This window comes from Perna viridis, chromosome 1 (genome assembly GCF_037379345.1).
Source record: "Perna viridis isolate PV_CMFRI_1.1 ecotype Kerala chromosome 1, ASM3737934v1, whole genome shotgun sequence".
Lineage (NCBI taxonomy): Eukaryota > Metazoa > Mollusca > Bivalvia > Mytilida > Mytilidae > Perna > Perna viridis.
This window is the reverse complement of record NC_142445.1, coordinates 20,236,976-20,262,848: the sequence shown is the minus strand read 5'-3', so window position 1 is coordinate 20,262,848 and position 25,873 is coordinate 20,236,976. Positions and strand designations below refer to the sequence as shown.

The 25,873-nt window shown below is 35.1% G+C and overlaps 1 protein-coding gene and 1 pseudogene across 2 annotated transcripts; one reads left to right on the top strand and one right to left on the bottom strand.

The window, feature by feature from the left end:
* Window positions 1–336: 336 nt before the first annotated feature.
* Window positions 337–1,563, bottom strand: LOC148627685 (ras-related protein Rap-2a pseudogene; annotated as a pseudogene).
* Window positions 1,564–5,653: 4,090 nt separating this feature from the next.
* LOC148627684 (uncharacterized) lies at window positions 5,654–9,480 on the top strand. 2 transcript variants are annotated; one of them, XM_088577048.1, is made up of 4 exons: window positions 5,654–5,773; window positions 6,665–6,888; window positions 8,502–8,827; window positions 9,318–9,480. In XM_088577048.1, the coding sequence occupies exons 2-4, from the start codon at window positions 6,736–6,738 to the stop codon at window positions 9,370–9,372; spliced, it is 534 nt and encodes a 177-aa protein (XP_088433174.1). In that variant the 5' UTR covers window positions 5,654–5,773; window positions 6,665–6,735; the 3' UTR covers window positions 9,373–9,480. The 2 variants fall into 2 exon arrangements, with proteins under 2 accessions (XP_088433174.1, XP_088433181.1); XM_088577055.1 differs by having other exon boundaries at window positions 5,693–5,767.
* The last annotated feature ends 16,393 nt before the right edge of the window (window positions 9,481–25,873 follow it).

The following is a 25,873-nucleotide window of genomic DNA, read 5'->3' as shown; positions in this document are numbered from 1 at the left end:
AAAAAATGCAAATTGCATAATATTTTGTAATATTTTGGTGTCAGTTTCAATTGGTTAGTTTGTATTGAACAATTCTATGGCCCGGGGTAAAAAAATAGTAGCAGTATAAACATTGCATACAATTATTCCATCTGACATCGGGTAAGCATATACTTTTAAATGGAATATATTTGGCGGAAAAAGACTATTAGCATTTAGTAACATTGATAATGACTTTGTTAAGCAAGCAATCTTGTTAATCATAAGTTAATCATAACTCAAACTTATAATCAAGATATGTAGCAAATAACTGACAACACCTAAGAAACATTTACTGTTTTCTTCTTGTGTAGAAATTCACTTCGTTTTTCGAAATTTCTGTCTAATTTTAAGATAAATCCATGTAATATTGTAAAATTTTGAACGCGAATGTTCCTTTGCTGGATTTTCTTGCTTTTTGGGACTGTTGATTTTGTCATTTTTATCAGCTTTCATCCTTCTTTGGTCGACACCACATAGTCTGTCCAATGGCAAGCTTGCTCTTCTCCTGAGATTTGGAACAATTCTTTTGGAACTATCGCAAATACTTGATGAACGGCTCACTTTTTGATGTCGTTGAATCCTTGAAATCGATTTTTCTTTGAAAATGTCAAATGTAAGATCCTGAAATCTAGATGCTCTTCTTGTTCCCGTTTCTAAATATGTATCTGAGAGCTTCCGGTCTAGGGCACATGGAGGCACAAAAAGCTTATCAGTTGACCGTACACGAAACGGACCATTCTGTTTAGATCTTGTATTGCCCAGCTGTTCAAGAAGAATGTCGAATATGTCCTCGACGCCATGGTTCTCTAAACTTGAAGCCTCGACGTAACATCCACCCAGGTTTTCACTATAGGCCCATTCCAAAGCGTCGAACGACTCTACTTGTCTGTTTGACTCAAAATCTACTTTGCTGCCTACAATTACACATGGTATACTTTCAACATTAGATCTTGTTTGTTTGATAGTCCGCCATAATGTTTTCACCTCTTCAAAGGAAACGGCGTTATCTATAGAATACACAAGAATAAACCCGTTTGCATTTTTAATGTAGACATTCCTCATCGCCGGAAATGCAATACTTCCAGCAGTGTCAATGAAATCGATCGTAGTCTGTTCTCCGTCAATATTATAGGCCTGTATGTATGTTTCCTCAACCGTCTCCTTATAAACTTCTGAAAACGTCCCAAAAATATATTGCTTTAGAATCGAGGTTTTTCCAACAGACCCATTTCCAAGTAAAACAACTTGAAATCGTGCACACTGTTCCGACATTGTGTGTAATTGTGAAAAGTTTTATGAAAGAGGGGATTGGTTTTAACACGTGGTTTCTCCCAATTATCACCCAGTTTTGCATCTATTGATTATTGCTATTGTGTTGACAACATTGTTCTTGAGTTTTGTTGGTATAATTAGCAGCAATACACCCGTGAAGATTTAACATTTATACCTTACGTCTATTCACCATATTAGTCTTCCTATTATAACTGGATTCTTACAGTGTGAATGGACAAATGTTCTAGCACGTGTCCGGCTAAATAAGTCATGTTGTCTTTCGCTTCTTCGAGAAAAATATAAAAAAAATAATAAATGTAATACTATATTTTAAGTTATTTTAGATATTAAAATAATAAATACACATGTTGATGTAATTTCAATGGGATCTCAGTATCAAATACAATCATATTATAAATTATTGGTACCAAGCACATGTAATACCTATTATAGGAAATCCAAATCTTGAAATGAAATAATTTTGCTTTACAATTAAGAAATCCTTAAATTGTTTTATCAGTTTAGAAAATATATTAAAAGAATCATTTGATGAAGTGCTCGTTGCTTACTCTAAAAATAGGTATATATAAGATGGTTCACTCGTTTATCTTCGTATATTTATACTTGTACGTCATCTGACCATGAGTTATACCGTCCGTCCTTGTATGAAGACGAACACAGGTTACAAAAGAACTCAAACGCACGTTCTTTTTTTATCTTCAGATTATTCAAATCGTTTAAATTACTCCTCGCTTAAGCGTAAAGAACAATTTTATTATAATGACGGGAAGTGAGGAGCTAAGAAAATCAAAGACTGAAGTCTTCAAAGTTGCTTATCGTCAAATATTCTATGCCACTGATTTTAGCTTGCTTTCAACATCCGAAAGAGCACAAACTAAAAAATCGGGTGACCTCTGCTAGAATCTACTAGTAGGTTCCTTTGATTACTCTTTCGTAACCGTGATGACCCAGATCAAAACAACTGGTAACCAGGGAGTGCGAGTAATGTTTTCGTTCCACAAGATTCTCACAAATTTTTAGCGATCTTTGGGTCGCTACATATAATGGTATTGACCAGGGAACCAGATTTTGAACCAGATTATGCAAATTGGAGTTCAAAGCTAACCGATCATTTCATCTTTTAATGTACACCTCCCGTTCTCATACAAGTAAAACACACGTAGAACACATGTAGGTACATTTTGATCTCGTATTAAGCTAAAAACGGTTCTATGGCACTTATCTACAGCATAAGATGGTGTAGTAATATACAATATTAGCGACTTAAAAAGTAATGGTAAAACAACTAAGCAGTTAAACCACAATTTTGCTGGCTCGGACGTCAAACAGTCTAAAAAGGTCAGAACCTGACAACAGACACAAATTGTTGTCTTGTAAGACTGTGGTGCCACAGATGAGAATCCTAGCATGCTCGTATCTGGTATGGATACTGCCCTTACAATTAAAAAAAGTGCACCCAATTGCACGTTAAACGAATGTGCGGTAATTTTTCATATATTAATACCACCAAATACCCGACAGTTTATCAAAGTTTTAATTCAAAAGGATCATTCAATCCACTCAATGGAAGTTAGTATTCTTGAAAAAATATATCTTCCAACGAAAAGTCTTGTTCTAAGTAAAAGGTATCGTAGGGAAGGAGAGGAGTACATGATTCGCAGACTAGGTACTGCAGCATCTTACGATTGCAATGAGAACATCAAAAGTATAGATAACTATTGAAGCCAATATAACAATAACATTAATGAGATGAATTTTTTTAACAAAATTCCAAGACGGAAAAGGAGTCATGGTCATCGCAACTATACATCAGCTAAGCTGCATGATGCCTCCATAGATGGACTTCTACCTTTCATACATAAACTTTTTGGACTTTATCACATTTGAACTAATCTCTATTCTATACCTTTCACTCCCTTTACAAAACCAGTCTTGACACTCCTGTTTTTGAAGCTACCTCATCATTTGACAGACTTGTGGCCATTATATTTGGATATTTGTTTCTACAGACTCTTTAAACTAGTTTGTGTAAAAGGTCAAGATGAAGAAAAACTTCCACTGCCGTTTATCAACGAAGGTATAGATGCAATTAATCCGGCTAACACACTACGTCACAAAAACGTCGCAAACAAATTCCCCCTGTATTTCAAAGGCAAACCAATACCGATTATTTCATATTCCTATACTTCATCTATTGCATAAACAAGGCTATTATAGGACCTCGAGATAGAGAACTTCGTTCTTGCAAAATCTCTCCATTCATATATGATCCTTCCGATCACCTCATTACGAAAGATTTAAACATCATCGAAAACAAATCTCTTCATAAGTTCCTTTTTAAATGTCCCAATTACCGTGAACCACGCTCTATAAATTGGAATCATAATTTTAAAGATCTTATGAATGCCATTGAGGACTACGCAAGAAAATACAGAAAACGAGAACACGAATACATTGATTCTGTCAGAGTGGGCAAAGGATGTGAGGTCTTTAATTTTGAAACGTATGAAAGTTTTAAGGAGGTCAATGAGTGCCAAAGATGCATCAGTTTTCAAAGACCTTGATGTTGCAGAATCATTGTCTACTATACAAGGCATATATTATGTTGTCGTTCCAGCAGACAAATCCCAAAACAATATTGTTTTTGTCTGCACAACGTATTACATCCAATATTTATTATCAGAGGTAGACGTAGAAAATGATAGCAGTAATAAGACCTGCACTGCTACCACACTCTCAAAGAAGAGAGAGTGGAAAACCATAAATCTGTTCTACCCTCTTTTGTTCTCTCTAACGAAGACGATGATTGTCATCTACCGTCTATGTACTGGATTCCTAAACTACACAAGAATCCATACAATCAACGCCACAAAGCTGGATCTGCAAAATATACCACCAAACCTCTTTCAAAACTTTCAACTTCTATACACTCAGCTGTCAAAGAAGGTTTCCAGCCCTACCACAACACTTATTACTCCCATAGTGGTATTAATGGATCCTGAAAAATTCGAAAGATCATCTTGAAATCCTCAATTAATGATTATTATCATAATACAATAGCATTATAACCTATGATTTTTTCAACTCTTTATACTTTTATTCCCCATACTCAAATAAATTCGCGACTCAAAAACATTATTATATCGTTGCTACTACAAAAAGACAGTACATCTAGGTACAAGTAGTACTTTGGAAGAAATTCCTCATACATGTACTATGTAAAAAAAATTCCAAATTATTTTATTTTTTTTATAGCTAATTCCAAATCATCTTTCACATATTCCGAAAAGTTGTTTTCAAAATGCTGGAACTTTTGATCGACAACACATTTGTCCAGTGTGGCGGACGTGTTTTCTACAAACGGTCGGCGTTCTGATGGAAACAAATTGTGCTTCTCTACTTGCTGACATATTCTTTCACTCTTATGAGTGTGACTTTATAGCTGATCTGATCCAAAAGAAGGAATATCGTTTAGCTATGTCATCTAAACCTCAGTTTCCGCTATATAGATGACGGATTATCGTTAAACAATCCTAGTTTTGGGGATTTGATACACCGTATCTACCTCTAAGAACTTGAAAAAGGATACTACAGACATTGTGAAGTTAGCCTAATATCTTGAACTACTCTTAGAGATCGATGGTAAAGGAAAACTATTGACAATCTATACGACGAGAACACAACGACTTTTCATTTCGTATTGTCAACTTTTCTTCCATCTGTGACAACATCCCTTCAGCAACAGCGTATGTAGTTTTCATAATTAATCACAACTCCTACGTTATGTTAGAGCTTGCCGTAACTACGCAGACTTTTTGTATCACACTAGACTACTTACGATTAGGTTCTTGTTGCTACAAGATTAAAATCGTCACTACAGAAGTTTTATGGTCGTCATCATGAACTCGTGGATTGTTACAGTGTGTCCATTTGCACCATGAAAACTGATTGGTTCAACGTGTCAGTTTTGCTTTCCTCCTTCGTCTACCCTGGACTTTACTTTTAATGAGCTACTCGGCGGGTGTGTCTAGATAAACAGAGGAGAGGAAGCTTACCCTACCGGTGCACTTGGTCCATGGTCACAGTTTTTAGTGGACTCCGAGTTGCCCATTTAGTTTTGTTACTTAATATGTATTATTTTAGTTATTTTATGTTCTTTGTTGTGTGCGCCTGTTTTCCATGTCTGGTCTTTGTTCCTGGATAACGTTCTTTTAATTTCCGCTAGAATCATGGTTCCATTGATTACTCTTTTAGAATCGGATCGGTCAAATTCCGGATAAAACCTCCGAGAATTGTCTTTTGTGTAACGATAAAGTCTGAGTAGTTCCGATTGATGAAATTAAATGGGAAATCTTTCTTCCTATTTATAGATATAGGTATTTCATAAGACACGTTAAATGACCTTAAATAGTTATTTTATCTACTAAACCCAATGCCAAACGAGATTTGAGAGGTACATGTAAGTATTAATTAGGCACTTTTTACCTGTCGATGGAAAATGTCCAGCATTATATGAAGAACATGTATAAAACAAACCAACTAAAACCGAAGGAATTACTAGCCAATTCAAATATGAAACAGGAAGTTATTTACAGAATGATACAAATATTTCAGTTGAAGCCATATTGAAATATTCATATTATCATTTACTCCATGTGCTCTTTCATCTTTTAAATTTTTTTTGTACATAAAAACATTTCAGGGACGACCATTTGAAAAGTGGGGATTGGAATTGACGCCTTAAGACTTTTTGAAAATAGATATTTTGATCTTGAAGATAACAGAGAAAGAAATCTCTCCTCTACCTCAAATGGCACTCCCCTCAGAAAATATTCTGGAGGCATTTCCTCCTCTTGAATGCTGATTTGACATTTTTCATTTTTGGGGGCTTAGGAGAGATTCGGAGACATATCTTGCCACATGTATATTTTATACATTTATACATCACCATTCTCCCGCCTATTCTCCCGCACATTCTCTAAATATCTCTGCCACACTTAGTACTAAACCCAACCTCTTTATGCAACTTAGTATAATACAATGCAACAGTTTCGATGATTTTATTGAGTAGACTAGTGCTCATGCCTGGAGAAATTTTTCACATCGTCTGTAGCAGAAGAGTATAATCCATGCAACGATAACGACTAGACAGGATAAAGAGATAACAAAAATTACACGTACATAGAAACAAAAGTAAATGAATCCACTAAAATCTTGGAGCATGGACAAGGAGAAACGGTAGGGTAAGGCTCCTCTGATATTCTAGTAACACCCTCCAAATAATTCTGGCAGTGATTATAGGTCTGCGGAGGAGGTTGGTTCAACATCAATTAGTTAATTTGTTTTTCAGTTTCAGGTGATGACCATCTATTAAGCGATCCCTGCATTCTAGTAACCTAGTACAGGAACTTAGATATCACTATGGCTATGGTATACGTGTGGCCATCTAGGCTTAGCCACAAGAGACCTGGTCATGCGTCACTGGAAATTTTGAGTTCTGGGGTGTACATTAGCTTCTGGCCAAAAGAAAGTAATAAATCAAAAGTGACTGGTAAAACCTTCTTTCTTAATCAGGTATATATAAAGCTTTATCAACTTCGTAGCTTATTATATATCGATAGTTTTACGTGGTTTATATACGCCCATCTTTTTCTACGGGACGTATAATGGTATACCGGTGTTCGTCAGTCTGTCCGTCGTTTACACTTCGCACAATATATCAAACATTTAATCTTAATCACGTTCCAACGATCCAGATTAAGAGCTATGTGGAGTCCATACTTGTCCGAACTATTCAGTGCTTGACCTCTGCGGTCATATCAAGCTGTGCCCTGCGAAAAGGTTTATTGGAGAAACAGACATTACATAAATAAAGATTTACTTTTTTTACCAGATTAAATGCTCTGTATGAACATAGAAAAATCTATTCTTTATATTCTGCTGTGTTATATTTGTTTTGTATATGAATTTGTCATTATATGATTGTTATTTTTTTTTTGTATTTTATCTAATTGAAAAATATCCCACGTAGCAGTTTCTGTCCAATTAATTAAAACTGTGATTAAACATGCGTTCCGTATGGTGGTCAATTCACTATTACAAATTCAGGAGTTCTAAATAGACTAAGTACTGTGTACGAATGATACACGTAATAAATAGTTTGAAATCAAGTGATAAATTGTTCCGAAAATACGTATTCCATAATAAATGATAAAAGTGTAGGGATATACATTTGTTAAAAACAATACTCTGTGGAAGTGGTGGATTCAAGAATACCAAAAGGGTTGGGGAACTGACCTCAGGAGGCTGCTCCAGTGATTTCCATTTTATCCTAATATAACAAACCAAACTTTTGTTTAAATGTAAGGGGCACAAGGCTGAAATCTACCCATTGGATCCGCCTATGACTCATTTACTTGTGTTTCTATGTGTGATCTCTTTTTATTTCTTATTGTTGTTGTTGTTTTTTGTTTTTTATTTTTTTTGCCTAGTGGTTATCCTTTGATTTTTGTTTTGTTCAATTACAGATCGTAATCTGGTTACATTGATTTCCTTTGATACAATCAAATAAGTAAATTAAAGTGAAGTTGAAATTGATTGATTGTTGGGGTTTAACACCCGAGCAGCAATATTTCAGCTATATCCAGGCGATGAACATGAAATGGATGAAAAGGTGAACATGAAATGATGATGAAATGAAAAAAAAAGGATGGGACACAAAGATAATGGGGTCGACAAATTTTGATTGCCACTGGAAACAGGGAGAGGTGGGAAGGATCGGGTAATTTATCCTCCTGTGGCGGAGCCCTATGGTTCCTACTCCGCGATAATACCACAGAAGGGTTCTTGAACGACGTGCAATGAACGTGGCATTTTTCCCAACACGTTGCACCACTATTGTTTGCGGTCAGGTTTTCCGTATTATGACCTGAGTACCCTAGCACAAAACATGCCAGGGTTACCCCATTCCACCACCTGGGGCACATAACCCAGTTGCTCTGTTGGCAGAGCGCCCGAACCCTGGCCAGAGTTCTGAGCACTATGAAGTCGCTTTTTACAAGCTTAGCGCTGATGTGTGTCTATTCATTTGACACCGGGACCGTTGTAAATCAAATCTGTATCATTTTATAAATATATCGTTGCTTTTCTGATTAATATTCCATTTTCTACCTTTCTTTACTTCTTAGGTAGCCTATAAAAAAGAGTTTGTGATAGGCAAGTTAAAAGATGATCTGAGTTTAGAAAATTATGATCAGCCTAGAAAGTATTATATAGATAGCAATAAAATTGATACGGACAAAATGGAAAAGTGGTGGAATAAATTTCAAGGACAGTATCAATACCACTTCATACGAAAAAACTGTTGTGATGTTGTACTGGAGGCATTGGAAGCTGGGGGTGCCTATGATTGGGTAACGCCATGGAAGGCAATTATCAGGACGCCGTATGGCGTTTCCATATATGCTCGGCGGTTAGCGGCAGCAACGGAGAAAAGGAGAGGTTATGATTATTGGTATGTTTATAAAATAAACCTATATACTGTTGTAAGTTTAGAAATTATTGCAATGTTTTTACTTGTGTCGTGAAAAATACGCTTAATATGACTTACAATAGCAATATTTAAAACTCTCGTCAACGATATTTTATACTTTTAGGCGATTTTTCTCAAAGCACAAAAGTTACCATCGCATTTTTATTTAACGATTAAATCATAATTCTTAAAGCACACAAAATTTCTGAAATTACAGGGTATACTTTTCTCCGTTTGTTTGTTTTGTTGTTTTAATTTTTATTTTGTTGCGTTGTTTGATTTTTCGGGATGGGTGAATTTTTGTTATTTCGAAGATGTTTAGTACTGAAAAAATATGACTGCATATACATCTGAAAAGGGTATACAGAGCTCTTCCATTTTCAGTTGACATCAAATGCAAATTATAAACGGTATCACAAGTCATTTTTACTACCTTCATTGCATTTATCATGTGTTATTTTTTTCATTTTAGGTATGTCGCAAAAATGATTTGTGGTGATGGGCTCTTGGAACTGTCTGGTTTATGAGAGAAAGGCAAGTTCCTTCAGAGGCAGATCAAGACAGAAATAACTTTTATGTTATTGTTTTCATCGTTAAATTTGTTAATTAAACCATTTTTATATATGAACACATAATGTGTAAAGGTACTTTTCCACGTTTGTAAGTCAAAATCTGCATGGGACATATACCACAAAGGTCAGATTGAGTTTGATTTAGGGGGTAGAGATTTAAACTGTCATGGAATGAGAGGGTCAAAAAGGAACCAGAAGAAGCATCTTTCTGATGTCCAGACATTTTGACTTCAAGTTAATAGATCGCTTTGAAGTTGTGAAACAAGGTGTCATACCACCAAAACATAATATATAAATTGTAAAATGACTCAATTAAATGTTAATAAGGGATCCATAGCCACATTCAAAAGGTAAAAGGAAACTAAATTTAAATTAAGTACTGAAATATAAAGAAAATCCCAGAAAACGTGGCAAGAATTGTTGGCCTTACGGTCTTCGTCCGAGACTCTGGTAAAATTTTCACTCTGTGGCTGATGTCTGATCACGATAAAAATTCAAGATAAACCAAGATGTTCTAGTGATATGAAAGAGGAAGAGTATATGTCAATGGCATATTGTCTTATTGTATAAAACTGACACCCATGTCAAGCAGGTCGTGGTGACGACATTGATCTTAGCGCAGCACATCCTTGTATCAATATTTTTGGAACCTAAAACTACTAGAATGATTGCAATTAATTGCATTGCTCGCAAACATATATATGATGTACCAAAAGGTTATTAATAAGTGTATTCCTATACTATTGTAATGTTCAGGAATAAGGGACCAAAGAGGAGCCAGGAACAAGTAGTTTTACGATGTCCAAACATTAACTTGAGTAAACGTGAATTGATCTACCAGTATTTGAAATTGTACTACAAGGTGTCATACATGTACCACAAAAAGATGGGTGGGATTGATTGATCAGTGTTTAATGCCCAAGCAGCAATATTTCAACTGTGAACATGAAAGGGATGATAAAATGGATATGAAATGATGACGAAATGAAAAATGGGATGGGATACAAGGATAACACGGTCGACGAACTTTGAATTTTTGCCACTGGAAAAAGGAAGAGGTGGGTAGGCTTCTGTGGCGGAGCGCAAAGGTTCCTACTCTTATCGAATACCACAGCAGACTTCTTTAACATCCAAGTAACGTGGCATCTTTCCCAACACGTTGCATCACTGTGGTTTGCGATCAGGTCAACCGCATTATGACCTGACGACACCCACATGTACAAAGTAGCCTGCCAGGGGATTAATTTTGATAGTTGTGACTTGAAACGATTAGGAATTAAGGAAAAAAAAACAAGCATTTTCCTGATATCCAGACATCAACTTGACTATAAGTAAAAAATTACTCTACAAAGTGGCATACAACCAAATGGAAGTGACTTGGGAGTTGTGACATGAACATAAATGAGAGTCCATAAAAGGGCCAGAAACATTAAAGTGTTTTTAAGATGTCGGAACATAAGTTAAATACAAGTGAATGGATATCTGAAACTTTACTACAAGGTGCCATACCAAAAAAAGATCGCTTGGATTGATTTTGAGGGTCGTGACCTGAACTGATAAGGAATAGAGGGTTGCTAAAATGAGACAGAAACGATTATTTACCTAATGTTCAGATAATAATTATAGTAAAATTAAATGGATCGCTTTGAAAGTGCCATACTCCTCAAAAAAAAGTCTGGCATTGATTTCGGGGTTGTGCTTATTGAGACATAAGGGGCCACTTCTATTCTGTTCCAATTATTTTCCTGTGTCAAATATCTAATTGCAAACAAAATTCAAAGCTGTATCAAGCTTGGATAGCATGTTCATACTTACTCCAGCTGATCAGTTTTCATTGATTTGTTCAACGTGTCATATTTTTCGTTTCCTCTTTCGTGTACCCCGGACTTGACTTTTTATGAGCAACTTAGCGGGTGTTTCTAGAAAAGCAGAGGACGCTTATCCTACCGGTGCATCTTGTCCATGATCCCAATTTTTAGTGGAGTCCGAGTTGCTCATTTACTTTTGTTACTTTGTATGTATTATTTTATTTAGTACATGTTCTTTGTTGTGTTTGCCTGTTTTCCATGTCTGGTCTTAGGAGAAGTATGGAATTAAAAACTCAATAGTTTGTATGTTTTGTGCAAAAACAAAAGTTTTTTAATCAAAGTTAAGATACGTTACTATTTATAAATTGATTTATCGATTTAATACAAAAATAAACTTATTATTTTATTTTAGGATTGATTTTCATTTTTGACTACTTTAAGCGATATAACCACTTTGGGTCTTTTTTTTCAAGGAAGGTTATTTATAGACTTAGAGATCGTCGGCAAGTGGGATTCAACCGGAAGTGGATATTGCCACATGGAATTGCCTAAATATTCCGCGGTCTGTTCTCTTTACCCTCCCCTTTTCCACCTTGCAAATTTACGTTAGTATATCGCTCCGCCGCCGATCAAAATGTGATGCTTTAATTTTCGTATGAGATGGAAGTATTATGACATCAAAGCTTTTGTAATATTTTTTAAATTGCAATATTTCTATGATTATGTTCTTATCTTAAACTATTTGAATTTTGTCTTAGCGAGCAGTGCTATTTTTTTCTAATTGACTTGACGCAGGTCAAACACGGTACCTCCTATAACCGAAAACAATATGGCGTGGGAAGGACAATTATTAATTTCAAAGTACTGACGCCATATTTATTATTACAGACTTTCGTTAGGTATCTAGAAAGTGCTGGAATACTAATAAAAAAAACTTATTTGTAAGTGTGTTTAAATAACGCACTGAGCAATTATACCACCCAAAAACGTGTTTTATTGAGGTTTTCGGATTTTCAATCTGGTTTTCGGTTCACACCGAGGTTTTTTGGTTATTCGAGCAACCCGGTCAAACATTCACAAGAAGATGTCGGTAGTTTTTAATGACGGAATTTTTTGTACACTCTTTGAGTTGTTAGTATATTGTTAATGTCTACCATTAGAAGATGGGTCCTGTAGGTGTGAAAGTGTTAATTGTTTGTCAACCTTACCAAGGAGTTAAATATAGACTACTATCATGACTGTAAAAATCTATTGCGAATGTCGGGAGCTTCTAATAACGGATTTTTGGAGCTGCAATGTACGTTTTTTTGTGATGTACAAAAAAACGTAAGTATAGTATTAATGTTTATGATTACAGTGAGGGTGCGGGGACGGGGGATGGATCCAAGCTGCCACCCCTCATTTTCAAAGTGTGTGGATCCGCCTCTGCCAGATGGGTCCTGAAGGTTTGAGAAAGTGTTCTAGTGTTTGTAAATTACAGGTATTTTGTGAACAATTTTGGTAAATATTTTTACCTATGCTAAGGGTTTTCAAGTTGTTCTACATGTATATTTTATACACATTGTACTGTTAAATACATGTAAATTATATATATATATATATATATATGTGTGTTTGATTTGATCCCTGGAATTTAAAATGCAAGCAGTGTACATGTACATGAATAAACATACAAATGTACATGTAGCAAACGATATGAAGTATTTAAACTAGAAAATAAACATTTGAATCATAGAATTGTTAAATTAATATGATTTCGAAAGCAGAAACATAAACAATGTCTGTTTCAAAGGTAAGAATGACAGGCAATGTAATTAAAACTAGATCTTAATTGCTCCCCCTTTTTTCTGTGTCACATGAATTCATGCGACAAAGGAAAAAAGGGGAGCAATTAAAATCTAATCTGAATTAGATTGGGATGAAATGAAGCCATGTGGCATATTTATCACATTCAGTAGTTGATCTTGATCTATCAAAGAGAGGGATATCTAGTAAAAATTAGGTATTTACATGTAGTCAAACAAACTTTTAAAGCATAAAGAGTCCCCGCTTATGACATTACTGCTGAAAATTTTCCTAAATACGTTAAAAACTATTTGATTACATTTTTATTGTATTAGACTTTGTCCCATTCTCAAATTTTCAATCATTATCACTGTGGCTGACCTGTGATTTAAATACCCTATATCACACCCCTAGACTTATATTGCATACCCAAATCACAAGCCTAGACCTATTTCGCGTACCCCTAGACCTATATGGCATACTATATATCACACCATTGGACCTACATGTATATCGCATACCCCATGTCACACCGCTGGACTATATCGCATCCTTAGTCATACATAATATGCACGTCATATACTGCATATCACTCCCCTTGACCTACATATATATGGCATAACCTATATCACACCCCTAGACCTATATTGCATACCTTATATCACATCCTACACAGAACACACTTAAAGTATAATTAAAATATGTTTTGATGAACATGACATGCCAAAATCTGTATCTGATGGGGTATCAATCTTCGACCTATATCGCCCGCAACCAATAGCTCGAAGTGGGTTGACATGGGAGTCTTGTGTTGATACCGCATGTGATACAGATTTTGGCATGTAATATTCAGTATGGAATGTACATGTGTATTATATCCATATACATGCAAGTCATAATTGATTATCAATATGGTTCTTTTTTAGTGCATTGTCAAGATATACATTTAGAATGCAGATCTTAAAGTTAGATACAGGATTTTCATGACACATGAAGGACACAGTCAATTAGGTTAGAAATTCTATGTTCATGAAAGTGAATTGAAAATGTGATGGATATCAGGGCACCTAAAAGTAGACCTTTCCTGAGAGCTGATTTTCAGGGACATTCATACATGTACAATGTATTAGGTAAGTGAAGGTATACATGTACGTAAGTTTGTTCATAAACTTCCAATGTACATAATGATTTAAAATTTTAAGAACTGGTGATAGGTCTGCTGTAAACATTGCTAGTGTAGAACAGTTGGCATATGTCTTAACAAAATTAGCAGTTCACATTTGTATGTCGGTGAACAGGCAATTTATACTGAAAACTACAAAAAATACATGTGCATGTATTCTAACTATGGTTACTGGCATATGCAGTACAGTATTAATGAAAGATTTCATACATGAAATTATGATATTTGTAATTTATAATACATGTATCAAATTTGTTATTTACTTTACAGTGTGACATTAATTGCTCATAAATTATCAACATACAGGGATGGATCCAGATATTTTGAAATGGGGGGTCCAGACATCATTATAAATCATCAGGTAATTAGAAACCATACATGGGAGAAGCCCTAAAGCAATATCATTAGTAAACTTTCCAGTTTCTCTATTTAGAAGTTTTGTCTAGTACATGAAACGGCTTAAATTTATTGTTTTAAACTCACCACTTCAAACCACTTGAATGATCTTCCTGGTAATGAGGGGATGTTGTTTTAACAATGACCACCTGTCAGTCAGGTGAAAAGTAACCTATTCTACTCTTACTTAAGTTACCTGTTCTTAAGAGTTATTGAAACAAAAAAGTGCTCATGAAATACACTGTACTACATTTTTGTAAAGTTTGTTATGTTTTATTTAAGATAAATTTGAATTATTTTAGAGAAAGAAGTGTTTATTTTTTCTCAATTAAGACAGCTGATAGAGATATTTTAAGAATAACATTTCAGACCACTAAAATATAATATATATTTATTGTATTAACTTTTTTATAATGTAGGACAGAAATTATAATGCTACAGAAATACTGTTCGCAAAATTTCAATCAAACAGTACTGACTAGGTGGCTTAAAAACCAGTAAAAACCTGGGACAATGATAACCACCCAACCTCTATTTTTGCCTGATTTTGCACACAATTATATGTACATGTAAGAATATTTCTCATCAAGAGGAGGTTTCTGTACTTCCATGTGATATTGTAACATTTTGCAACTATCAAAGGCACTGTCATCATCTTTTCCTTGATTTCTTTTCAGCGGTAATCCCTTTTTAAAGTTTCACTATATGTAGCGAGAAGAAAGCAAAAGCAAAGTGGACTGTTTTTGTGCTGGGACACTATTTAGGCATGAAACAATTGAAAGTTCATGATTCTCAAGTGCTGGTACATGTCAAAATCTCTTAATAAAAACTACAAATATGAAGTCTGATTTCGTAGCACTTATTTGTTGGCAAAACATAAGAGTTACTTGTACTTTAATACAATACATATTGGTGAAACAATCATGCAGAAAACAATGAAACAAATGCACATACATTATTGAAGGCAGACAGGTATAAAGGCTCATTTCTCCCTTTAGATTAGGTCCTTAGTCAACCTAGCTCCCCTAGTCCAGAGGATTCATTTCTCCTTCATGCATCTCCAACCCGAAATTTCAAAGTATGGATTTTTTCTTACTTTGAAAATCCATATAATATTGATAGTCAGTGATTCACAGTGGAGATCATATTTTTGAAGAAATGCTGGTTTAGGTGTAAAGTGTCAAGAAATTTGAAGACATAAACGTACACAGTCAGAAATACCAAAAAACAATAAAAGAAAAGAAGATCCATAAATGTATTAATAAACAAGCAGTATTGATATGCATTTCATTAAAACAGATAGTTCTCTTTAAAATGACTAAGTTTTTTTTAACGTTTTTTAGCTTGCAATTTGGTTACATGAATATGCATGAGGTCTTCCTTGACTCAGTGCCACAGCACTTTGATTTCTCTTCGTGTACCTCGAAGCGTTTAATGAAAAGGAGTAAATGGTCATCATGCACATTGTTTTTTACTTTCCGTCCCTATAATAGCGAGAACAGCGAACTTACAGTTGTCGAGCGCGTGAGAGCCAGAAAAAAATGAGTAAATCCAAGACACGAGCTTCAAAATAAGTCTTGAATTTTGTGTGGAAGACGCGTTAAGTTCAAAATGAAATAATAATAATATACAAGTAAAACCTACAGACAACGGGTCAGAATAGTCGTTAGATGAAGCAGGATGTTATTTAGTTGAGTGCATGATCGGGAGAAAGTACACATTACCTTATACAATGTTATCAAGGTAACCCACAGGGGTTGCTCCCACTATCAAATATTCAGCCCACTAGTATATGACCACAAATAGGGTGTAGCCAGATTTGGCGGAGTTTCGCTTCAACTCATTTTTTTTCAAATAAAATCGAATATATCGCTCTTTACTGCTCAGCAATCACTTGACAAAATGATGAATCTAATAAATAAACACAAGTATCACCATCGAATAATTCTAATTAAATCAACACAATGATTTTAACATTCAAACTCAATATTTCTTGGACCGAAATTGAAAATGCTAATAAAATAAGATGTACAAATGTAACACATAGAACAAACTTCAGTCTTACGAAATTGAAGAAAAATGCAGATGACTTAGAGAGAGCTTTCCAGTTATTACATTTTAAGTGTAAGTGTTTGTAAGAATCAGGCAAGATTGAAAAATCAGAAACATCCTTGTCAAAACTCCACCGATCTGACAATAAAATTTTATTCAAGGATGCTTTCTGTATTTGAAATGACCTTTATTTGCCCCGTGCAGGTCCGGGTGTTAAAATAATAGGCCTGCAGCAGAGCTAAGCTTGTAAAAAGCGACTAAATGGTGCTCAGAAACCTAGCCGGGGGCTAGGCGCTCTGCCCACAGAACAACTGAGATGTGTGCCCAAGGTGGTGTAAGGGGGTACCCCAGGCGTGTTACATGCTGGGGTTGTCCGGCTATAAAATCTGACCGTAAACCATAGTGGTGCACCGTGTTGGGAAAGATGACACGTTCCTCGCACGTTAAAGAACTCTGCTGTGGTATTCGATAGGAGTAGGAACCTTTGCGCTCCGCCACAGGAGGCTAAATTGCCCGACCTTACCCATCCCCCTTTTTCTAGTGGCAATCAAAATTCGTCGACCCTATTATCCTTGTGTCCCATCCTTTTTTTTCATTTCATCATCATTTCATGTTCATTTTATCATCCATTTCATGTTCATCGTCTGAATATAGCTGAAATATTGCTGCTCGGACGTTAAACCCTAACAATCAATCAATCAAAAATTTGATCTCTGCATCATTGGATTTGCTCAGAAATTTTTGAATAGAGTCATAGAAAAAAGAAGTTTTTGACTGACTTATCTGCCCTTGAAATGTTAATTTTCACTGCATTCCAATGAAATTGTAACTCAAAGGTCCAGCATGATATGGAAACTCTTGTCTGTTTTCCTGTATTCTGATGGTGCAAATAGACTACACTATCAAAATGATGAGTTTTTCTTATAATGTTTCACTTACTGCCTGATTATTAGAGGGACTGACACTTAAAAGATGACCATAATCAAAACCTCAGTGAAGACATACAATATAAATTGTAAATACAATGTGTGTAAACCAAGTCAATTTTAAGCATGTTTTAAGTAGAAGTTCAGAATAGGACAATTTTATTTACTGTTGATACTGAAGCTAACTGCCAAGTTCTACACAATAAGATTACGGAAGTTGATAAACCAGTTACTTCAGAATTATATACGGTACAGGTGTGGCTCCACTCCAAGAACAGAGTCATTAGAGGGTTTATAACTTTTAACGAAGAGTTGATCATTGCTTAATTAATTTGAGATTGCATGTACATGTACCATATATTTAATATGGATATATTACAAACCAAGCTTATGCATTCAATACAATGTATCTAAAGAGATTTGAAATTCCTTCCATTTTGGATGGGAAACGAATCACCAGAATAGTATATGATACGTTGCCATTGCTAATCTCATTTAGCTTGTCCGCTCATACTAGAACGTACATTGTACACGCATTTATTTTCGTTAGAAGTTGAGGCAGAAGTATTTTTTAATCGAAAATGCAATTATCCATGGTCTTAGATTCATCTAGAACAAAGTTATACAATGACCTAGGTTGGGAACCTTTATATAAGAGGCGCGAGAAGCATAACTATTTGTTAGATCTGGTACAGTCGTACTCAGTGAATATCTACTTGAAACAATCTATATCTACTAATAATTTTCGTATTTCATTTTTTTGTAATACAGTCACATATAACAAGAGTTTTTTTACCTAGTACTTTACAACTGTACGTCTTATGGATTGGAATTCACTAACGGCCTCACAAAATCTGGTGTATCTGTTGGGGCTTTCAAGAGAAAATTAGATGCGAACAATAGACGGACACCTGATTATTTGAACTTCCGAATCAAAAAGAAAATTATTATTACCTGTCAGTTAAGGAATGACGCTAGTTTTTTGGTGTCATCACTTTACTTGACAATCCTTGATGTACACAGAAGTGGGGACATAGATGAAGATAATGCAAAGAGCATTCTATTATGTCTTGTCGCGTTATACTGATAGCAGGGCAGTGCTACAAAATGTCTGTAGAATGTTAGATTTTCGAAATAATGTAAAATTGACCTCGGCACTTCACTCATTTAATAGGAACTGTAGAAGATTTATTTAATAGAAATCATATATTATGTTGTTTTAATAACTATGACTGTTATTTAATTTGATCCTTGAATTCATTTTTTTAAATTGATCTTTTATGATTATTGTATTTCCATATCTTATTTACATTAAATATGTACTCGGTGTACTTATTGTATATCTTGAAAAGTTAAAATGATAAATTATTTGATAATTGCAATTTCAGACAATCAAGATATATACATGGCTATTTTCTTATCTTATGCGGCTTAATATCAATTGCATAAATTTCTTTGAATATTTTTTGGACAAAATATGAAGTGTTTTCAAAAAATCTTTAATACTTACTTGTAGTTTGCTGTAAAACAAAACCCCATACCAATCCGTAATAAAAATCATTTTTGTATAATATATTTCTATGTGGGATTTATATGTATTTACTGTCTATATGATTTATGTATTTGTTTGACATCATGCCTTGTATATGGGAGAGCGTATTTATAGGCCTGTTGTCTTCTATCCAATCCTTTTCATTTATTTAATGGATAAAATTAGTTTAAATCAAAACGTCTAGCGGTTTGCTCTCGGATCATAAAGAGGGATGTCATGTGTCTGCATTTACTTCGATAACAATTATCATAGACATTCAATAGTTTTTGCATACAATTGTACCTGTGAAAATATTTTTCGGTCTTTTGATAACACAACAATAAATACTACTAATTCGAACATGTACGGTAAAGTATAAAATGAAGGAAGGTTCGCCGGAATAATTATTTACTAATCGAACTAAATAACCCTGGTAGTATAAGTCGACACTCTTCCCAAAGATATAAAAACACTAGTGCAACTAAATTTAAGCACGGAATTAACACGACCTTTGATAAAGAATTTACCCCGAATGTAACAAATGTTTTACTACAACCCGGGTAAACCAATTCCTTCCAATGCGGTGCTTATCGCAAATGCGGTTGGTAAACAAGTTCACGAAAATTGAGTAAAAAATATAATCTTAAAGAAAAGTGGTGACTGCTTTTTTTAAGTAAGCCTACACCATTCCCTTGTTTAAAGGTTTTCTCATTACCAAATGATTCGAATATTATATTCTTGTAGATTGAGAGAATTTCCAGTTGAAGGTAAAAAAAAATCCTTTTCATCTGAAATTTACACATTTTTTTTTTATTGTAAAGTCTAAACACAAATATGATTTTCATTTATATCTTCTTTGTAAAAACAACTCATGGATACATTACCAATTCCAAGATCAAAATAATTTTGAGATAAACAACCATGATTTATCAGAGCACTTCGGCCGAGAATATGTAGCTTTTAATACGGTTGATGTGATAGTCTAAGCGGTTGAAAACACAAAAATGTCGTAAATGCGGTTAATTTTTATTATTTTACGACACGAATAACAATGAAAAGTTATGGCTATGCTTTAAATCTAGCAAGACACACAGACAACTATTTATTTACTATGATTTGCATAATTATAGATGAATTAAAGGTGCATATTACTTTTTCTAAATCGTTTTGGTTCTGAACGTAAGTCAATACATTATTTTGCAGGATAGACATGAATTTTATATGTTTCTATTGTGATGAAAAGACTAATGACATCTAAATTAAAGTTAAACATTACACGTCTTAACACAAAGATAGTGAAATAAATTACAGAAAGCCAGCTTTAAATGATTGAAATGGAAAATTTCATTACCAAACAGACTTACAGGGAAATTTTGCAGGTCTATGACACAGTCACAAAATTCAAAGTTCATTGAGTGTTTGAATACAAACGTATATGTTTTATATGCCTAAACTAAACACGTTAATAGTGCATATACATTTGCATAATGTACCTCCTTCGTGTCAAGAAGTTAAATGTAGGATTTGCATCTCGTAATTTCTCGCGATATCTAGCGTGGCGAGATTTCAGTATACTCGCCACAGCTACTTGCTGCGTATATTACTACTAATAGCAGTCAATACTCCAAACGCCATATTTTCTCAACAATTCAAGTCAAAATTAGGTCATAAGCCCCAGAAGGGAGCGTTTATGGTTGTATTATCAACTTGGTTCTGTATACTTATGGCAAGAAAAACCATCAATATCCGGTTTGTATCTTCATTTTCCGGAGCTGAAAACAGCGCAATGGCAGCTTCATTCGCGTATACTTGTATATATGCGAATGAAAGCCAAACCAGTATTGGAAAATATTCGCTAGTTTCGATGGTTAAATACAAATCGAATCATAGCTTTTCCAAGATATGGTTGGCCATAACAGTCTGCAGTATGGCGGCCAGATTATAACGAAAATTACGTAATCAATATTATCCATAGTTCTCGGGTCATAAAAAATGCGAAACGAAACAAAAATAATCCATAAAAGAAAGAATTCGAAAAGAAAGAAATCGATAAAATGAATCAATTCGTAATAAAAATATAATTAAACGATACAAATCGAAACAGAATGAAGCGAAACTAAATTGAATAAACCATAATTTTACCAGTGTCGGACAATTCGACCCAAAGACCATGACAACCAATAATTCCTTATAAATGCCGGACATTTCGGCCAAAAGACATATCAGATCATGATAATTAGTATAATGCTTTAGGACATATATCATTACAAAATTTACAATATCTGAAGGTTATAAGTATAATATTATATCAGATAAGAGCTGACAAAAATGATCATTGTTCCGACACAGTCGGTTTAGTTTCGCTTTTTACCCTTTGACCTTAAGGACGCTCTTCTACGGAAACGCAAGTCACCTGATCGCAATTCTGTTTCCTCATTGGCCATGTACTGATAACTAAGTGGCGTTCGAAAAAAAAACTGTATCGAAAACTTAAACTGCGTGCCATGTGTTATTTTCTTGAATGAAATGTAGAAACTTACAAATAAGAACAACAAAATTCTACTGCGTCGGCTATCTTTTTTTAAAGATATTATTTGTTTTTAATTAATGTTTCTTCGGGAGCGTTAACAGGTTTCACCTTCATCATATTATAAAACATTGATATCACAAAAGCAGAGGAGGAAGCTACAGCTATAAACATTCTTATATACACCCTCAAACCATTTTTTTTCAACAAATTTTATGATGATCGTTCGGGTTTTGAAGAAGGAGCTAGAGTATTAATTTAGGAGGGAATACCTTTCTCGAGGGCGTGACTCCGGCCGCCATGTTTATATCAACAGTTGGTCAGATAAAAAAAGTTGACATCACGAAAGAATGGGAGGCTACAGGTATAAATTTTCTTATATACACCCTCAGACTATTTTGATCATTTTAAAACAAATTTTATGACGATCGTTCGGGTTTTGAAATAGGTTTGTTTGTTTGTTTGTTGGGGTTTAACGTCCGAGCAGCAATATTTCAGCTATATTCAGGCGATGAACATGAAGTGGATGATAAAATGAACATGAAATGATGATGAAATGAAAAAGGGATGGAACACAAGGACAATTGGGTCGACAAATTTTGATTGCCACTGGAAATTAGGGAGAGGTGGGTAGGGTCGGGCAATATAGGAGTTTGAATTTTAAATTAGGAAGGAAAAACTTCCTCGAGGGCGTGACTCCGGTCGCCATTTTTTTTAAAAGTCAAAAATAGGTCAAAGATAAACATTGATATCAGGAAGGAAAGGGAAGCTGCGGTTATAAAACTCCTTATATATACCCTCGGACCATCTCTGATCAATTTGAAACATATTCTATGATGATAGTTGGGGCTTTGAAGAGTTTGAATTTCAAATGAGCAGGGAAACTGCCCTGGAAGGCGGGGCTACGCATTCAGGAGTCAAAAACTAGGCATATAAAAACGTTGATATCACAAAAGCAGGGAAAGCTATAGCTATAAATTTCCTTATATACACCCTCATACCATTTCAGATCAATTTCAAACAAATTTTATGACGATTGATTGGGTTTAAATTTTTTAAATGAGGAGGGAAGACCGTCTTCGAAGACGGGACCAAATTTATGTTTGTTTGTTTGTTGGGGTTTAACGTCCGAGCAGCAATATTTCAGCTATATTCAGACAATGAACATGAAATGGATGATAAAATGAACATGAAATGAAAAAAAAAGGATGGGTCACAAGGATAATAGGGTCGACAAATTTTGATTGCCACTAGAAAAAGGGGGATGGGTAAGGTCGGGCAATTTAGCCTCCAGTGGCGGAGCGCAAAGGTTCCTACTCCTATCGAATACCACAGCAGGGTTCTTTAACGTGCGAGGAACGTGGCATCTTTCCCAACACGGCGCACCACTATGGTTTGCGGTCAGGTTTTCCGTATTATAGCCTGACAACCCCAGCATGTAACACGCCAGGGGTACCCCATTCCACCACCTGGGGCACACATCCCAGTTGCTCTGTGGGCAGAGCGCCTAGCCCCCGGCTAGGTTTCTGAGCACTATTTAGTCGCCTTTTACGACAAGCTTAGCGCTGCTGCAGGCCTATTCTTTTAACACCCGGACCTGCACGGGGCGGACCAAATTTAAAATTTGATAAGAGATTAAGGCTTTGAATCGAGGAATTGAACAAAACACTGAAAAAGTCTGGAAGCAACTTGATGTTGGATATATTTTTTTCAAGCAATATGGGTCAGAATACCTACATTTATCTGATGAAATATTGAAGCGATGAAATCGTCAGCCATTAACAGGGCACGCTCAGCATCAACTAAATGTATCATGGGTAATATAGCTGTCTTTCGCCCTAGGCAACATATTTATAATCGTACTATGTAAAATTGCGCGAGATTCCAATCTTCGCTATATACAAGTTCTCGATCGTGTAGAAAAGAAAATTTTCTATTTCCTTATAAACACCCTCCGTTATCTTTTTACCAGTATTGCCTTCTACACTCAACCTGTCAAAAACGTCAGTCTGACATTACGTGCAATGATCGTACATGAAAGTGCAACAAAACGTCGGAATTATCAGCAACTCAAACTTTATTCAGGACACGTGATTGGTCATAGGTGGCGTTGTCATCGATATGTCTAATAACCGCAAGAAAATCGAATAAGTCAGTTACAATATGCGGTGCAAGGTGGACGGTTGTTCAACGGTCGTTGGATCTGGTAAAAGTCTTTTATCATCGTAAACCCAAGTAAGAAGTTTTCATGTGTGAGCAATGGTTGGTAAACATGGTCTTAAACATACGTATACAGCAGAGTCAACTTATTCTGCGAAGACCACTTTGAAGAAAGCTGCTTTGAAAGAAGTGTGATGGTACTTTTATTTGTATTTTTTTTTTTGCAAAACAAGAATTATGGGTAAAAACACAACAGTTGCCTGAAAGGTCCAAGTTATAAAAGCATTTGTTATTTTACATAAATAACTCATATACATATATGAAATTCCATACTAGGTACATTGACCCAATTCATAAGTAGTGGTAAAATACGTGTCGTATCAACTTACAGCATATATCAAACTATTGGAAGTTTTGCCCTTTAAATGAGAGATGATGCAGTTAAATAATTCATACTTTTCATATTTAATCGAATATAACATTATTGTTAACTCACCTCAGATTTATCTTAAAATGTTTATCAACCATATTTGCGATAATATCAGGAAGGAACGGGTTTAACCGGGTGCTACGGCACACAATAAATACGGTGGATACTTTATTGTTGCCCCGTGCAGGTCCGGGTGTTAAAAGAATAGGCCTGCAGCAGCGCTAAGCTTGTCGTAAAAGGCGACTAAATAGTGCTCAGAACCCTAGCCGCGGGCTAGGGCGCTCTGCCCACACAGCAACTGGGATGTGTGCTCCAGGTGGTAGAATGGGGTACCCCTGGCGTGTTACATGCTGGGATTGTCAGGCTATAATACGGAAAACCTGACCGCAAACCATAGTGGTGCACCGTGTTTGGAAAGATGCCACGTTCCTCGCACGTTAAAGAAACCTACTGTGGTATTCTCCTGGAGTAGGAACCATGGGGCTCCGCCACAGGAGGCTGAATTGCCCGACCCTGCCCACCTCTCCGTTTCCAGTGGCAATCAAAATTTTGTCGACCCCATTTTCCTTGTGTCCCATCCCTTTTTCATTTCATCATCATTTCATGCTCATTCTATCATCAGTTTCATGTTCATCGTCTGAATATAGCTGAAATATTGCTGCTCGGACGTTAAACCCCAACAAACTAAACTCAAACTTTATTGTTAGTGTTTTATCCACAAAATATATTTTTCTAATCAAAAACAACATAATTCAAAGTCATGATGAGTTCCACTTTTGGTAAAAGGCGTTCTTAAATTGGAAAACGCTTTCAAACAGTGCACAATAAATGATTAATTATATAGTAAGGAATGTAAAAACAATGAGAATTTATAGCAGACTGTGAAAATACCAACAGTCTTTAGTAATTTCATGCTTTTCATATGTTTGAATGCCCTGCTCGCAGTATGACAGTGTATATATCAACTGGGCCTTAGACAACTCGGAATTGACATTGTTTACATTTGAAACAGGTGATTGACAACTCGTGTTAATTTAAATTGAAATCTAAAATAAATACGTGAAAGATTAAATATCATGTCAAACAGCCGTAAGATACCAGAGAAACACTTGTATTTTAAAGTATGCTTCTGAGACACTGTAATGACTTAATACAACACTTTGTAACGAGAAAACACAATTAGAAATGTACTCCATGCCCAAGAAACACGACAACTGTCAAATGTTTATTTGCAAAGCAATTTTTCTTGAGAATACCTGCTTTAAAGGACATACCTCAGCCAATCAATTACACGACTATTTGAAAAATTATTTTATTTCAAGTGTAAAAAATCATCTTCATTTTAATTGCACTTGTAAGTACAATACTGCCGTTATTAACCATCTATATCCTGTCCTCCTTACGCAGTTTACAAATAAAAGAATTTGATGGTACCCGATTCTATGATTTCTATCTATTTGGCAAAAATGCCTTTTTAAAAAAATTGAAAATAAAATTTAAAAAAAATAAAGATGCTGACTAAAAAGACGTGTTTGCCAAACATAAAAATACTAATAAAAATAAAGAACGGATGCAGAAATCGAAATGGAAACAGTTAAGTATAATGTCGACATTGAATAACCTTGTTACCATCGATCCCATATGATTAACTAAACTGT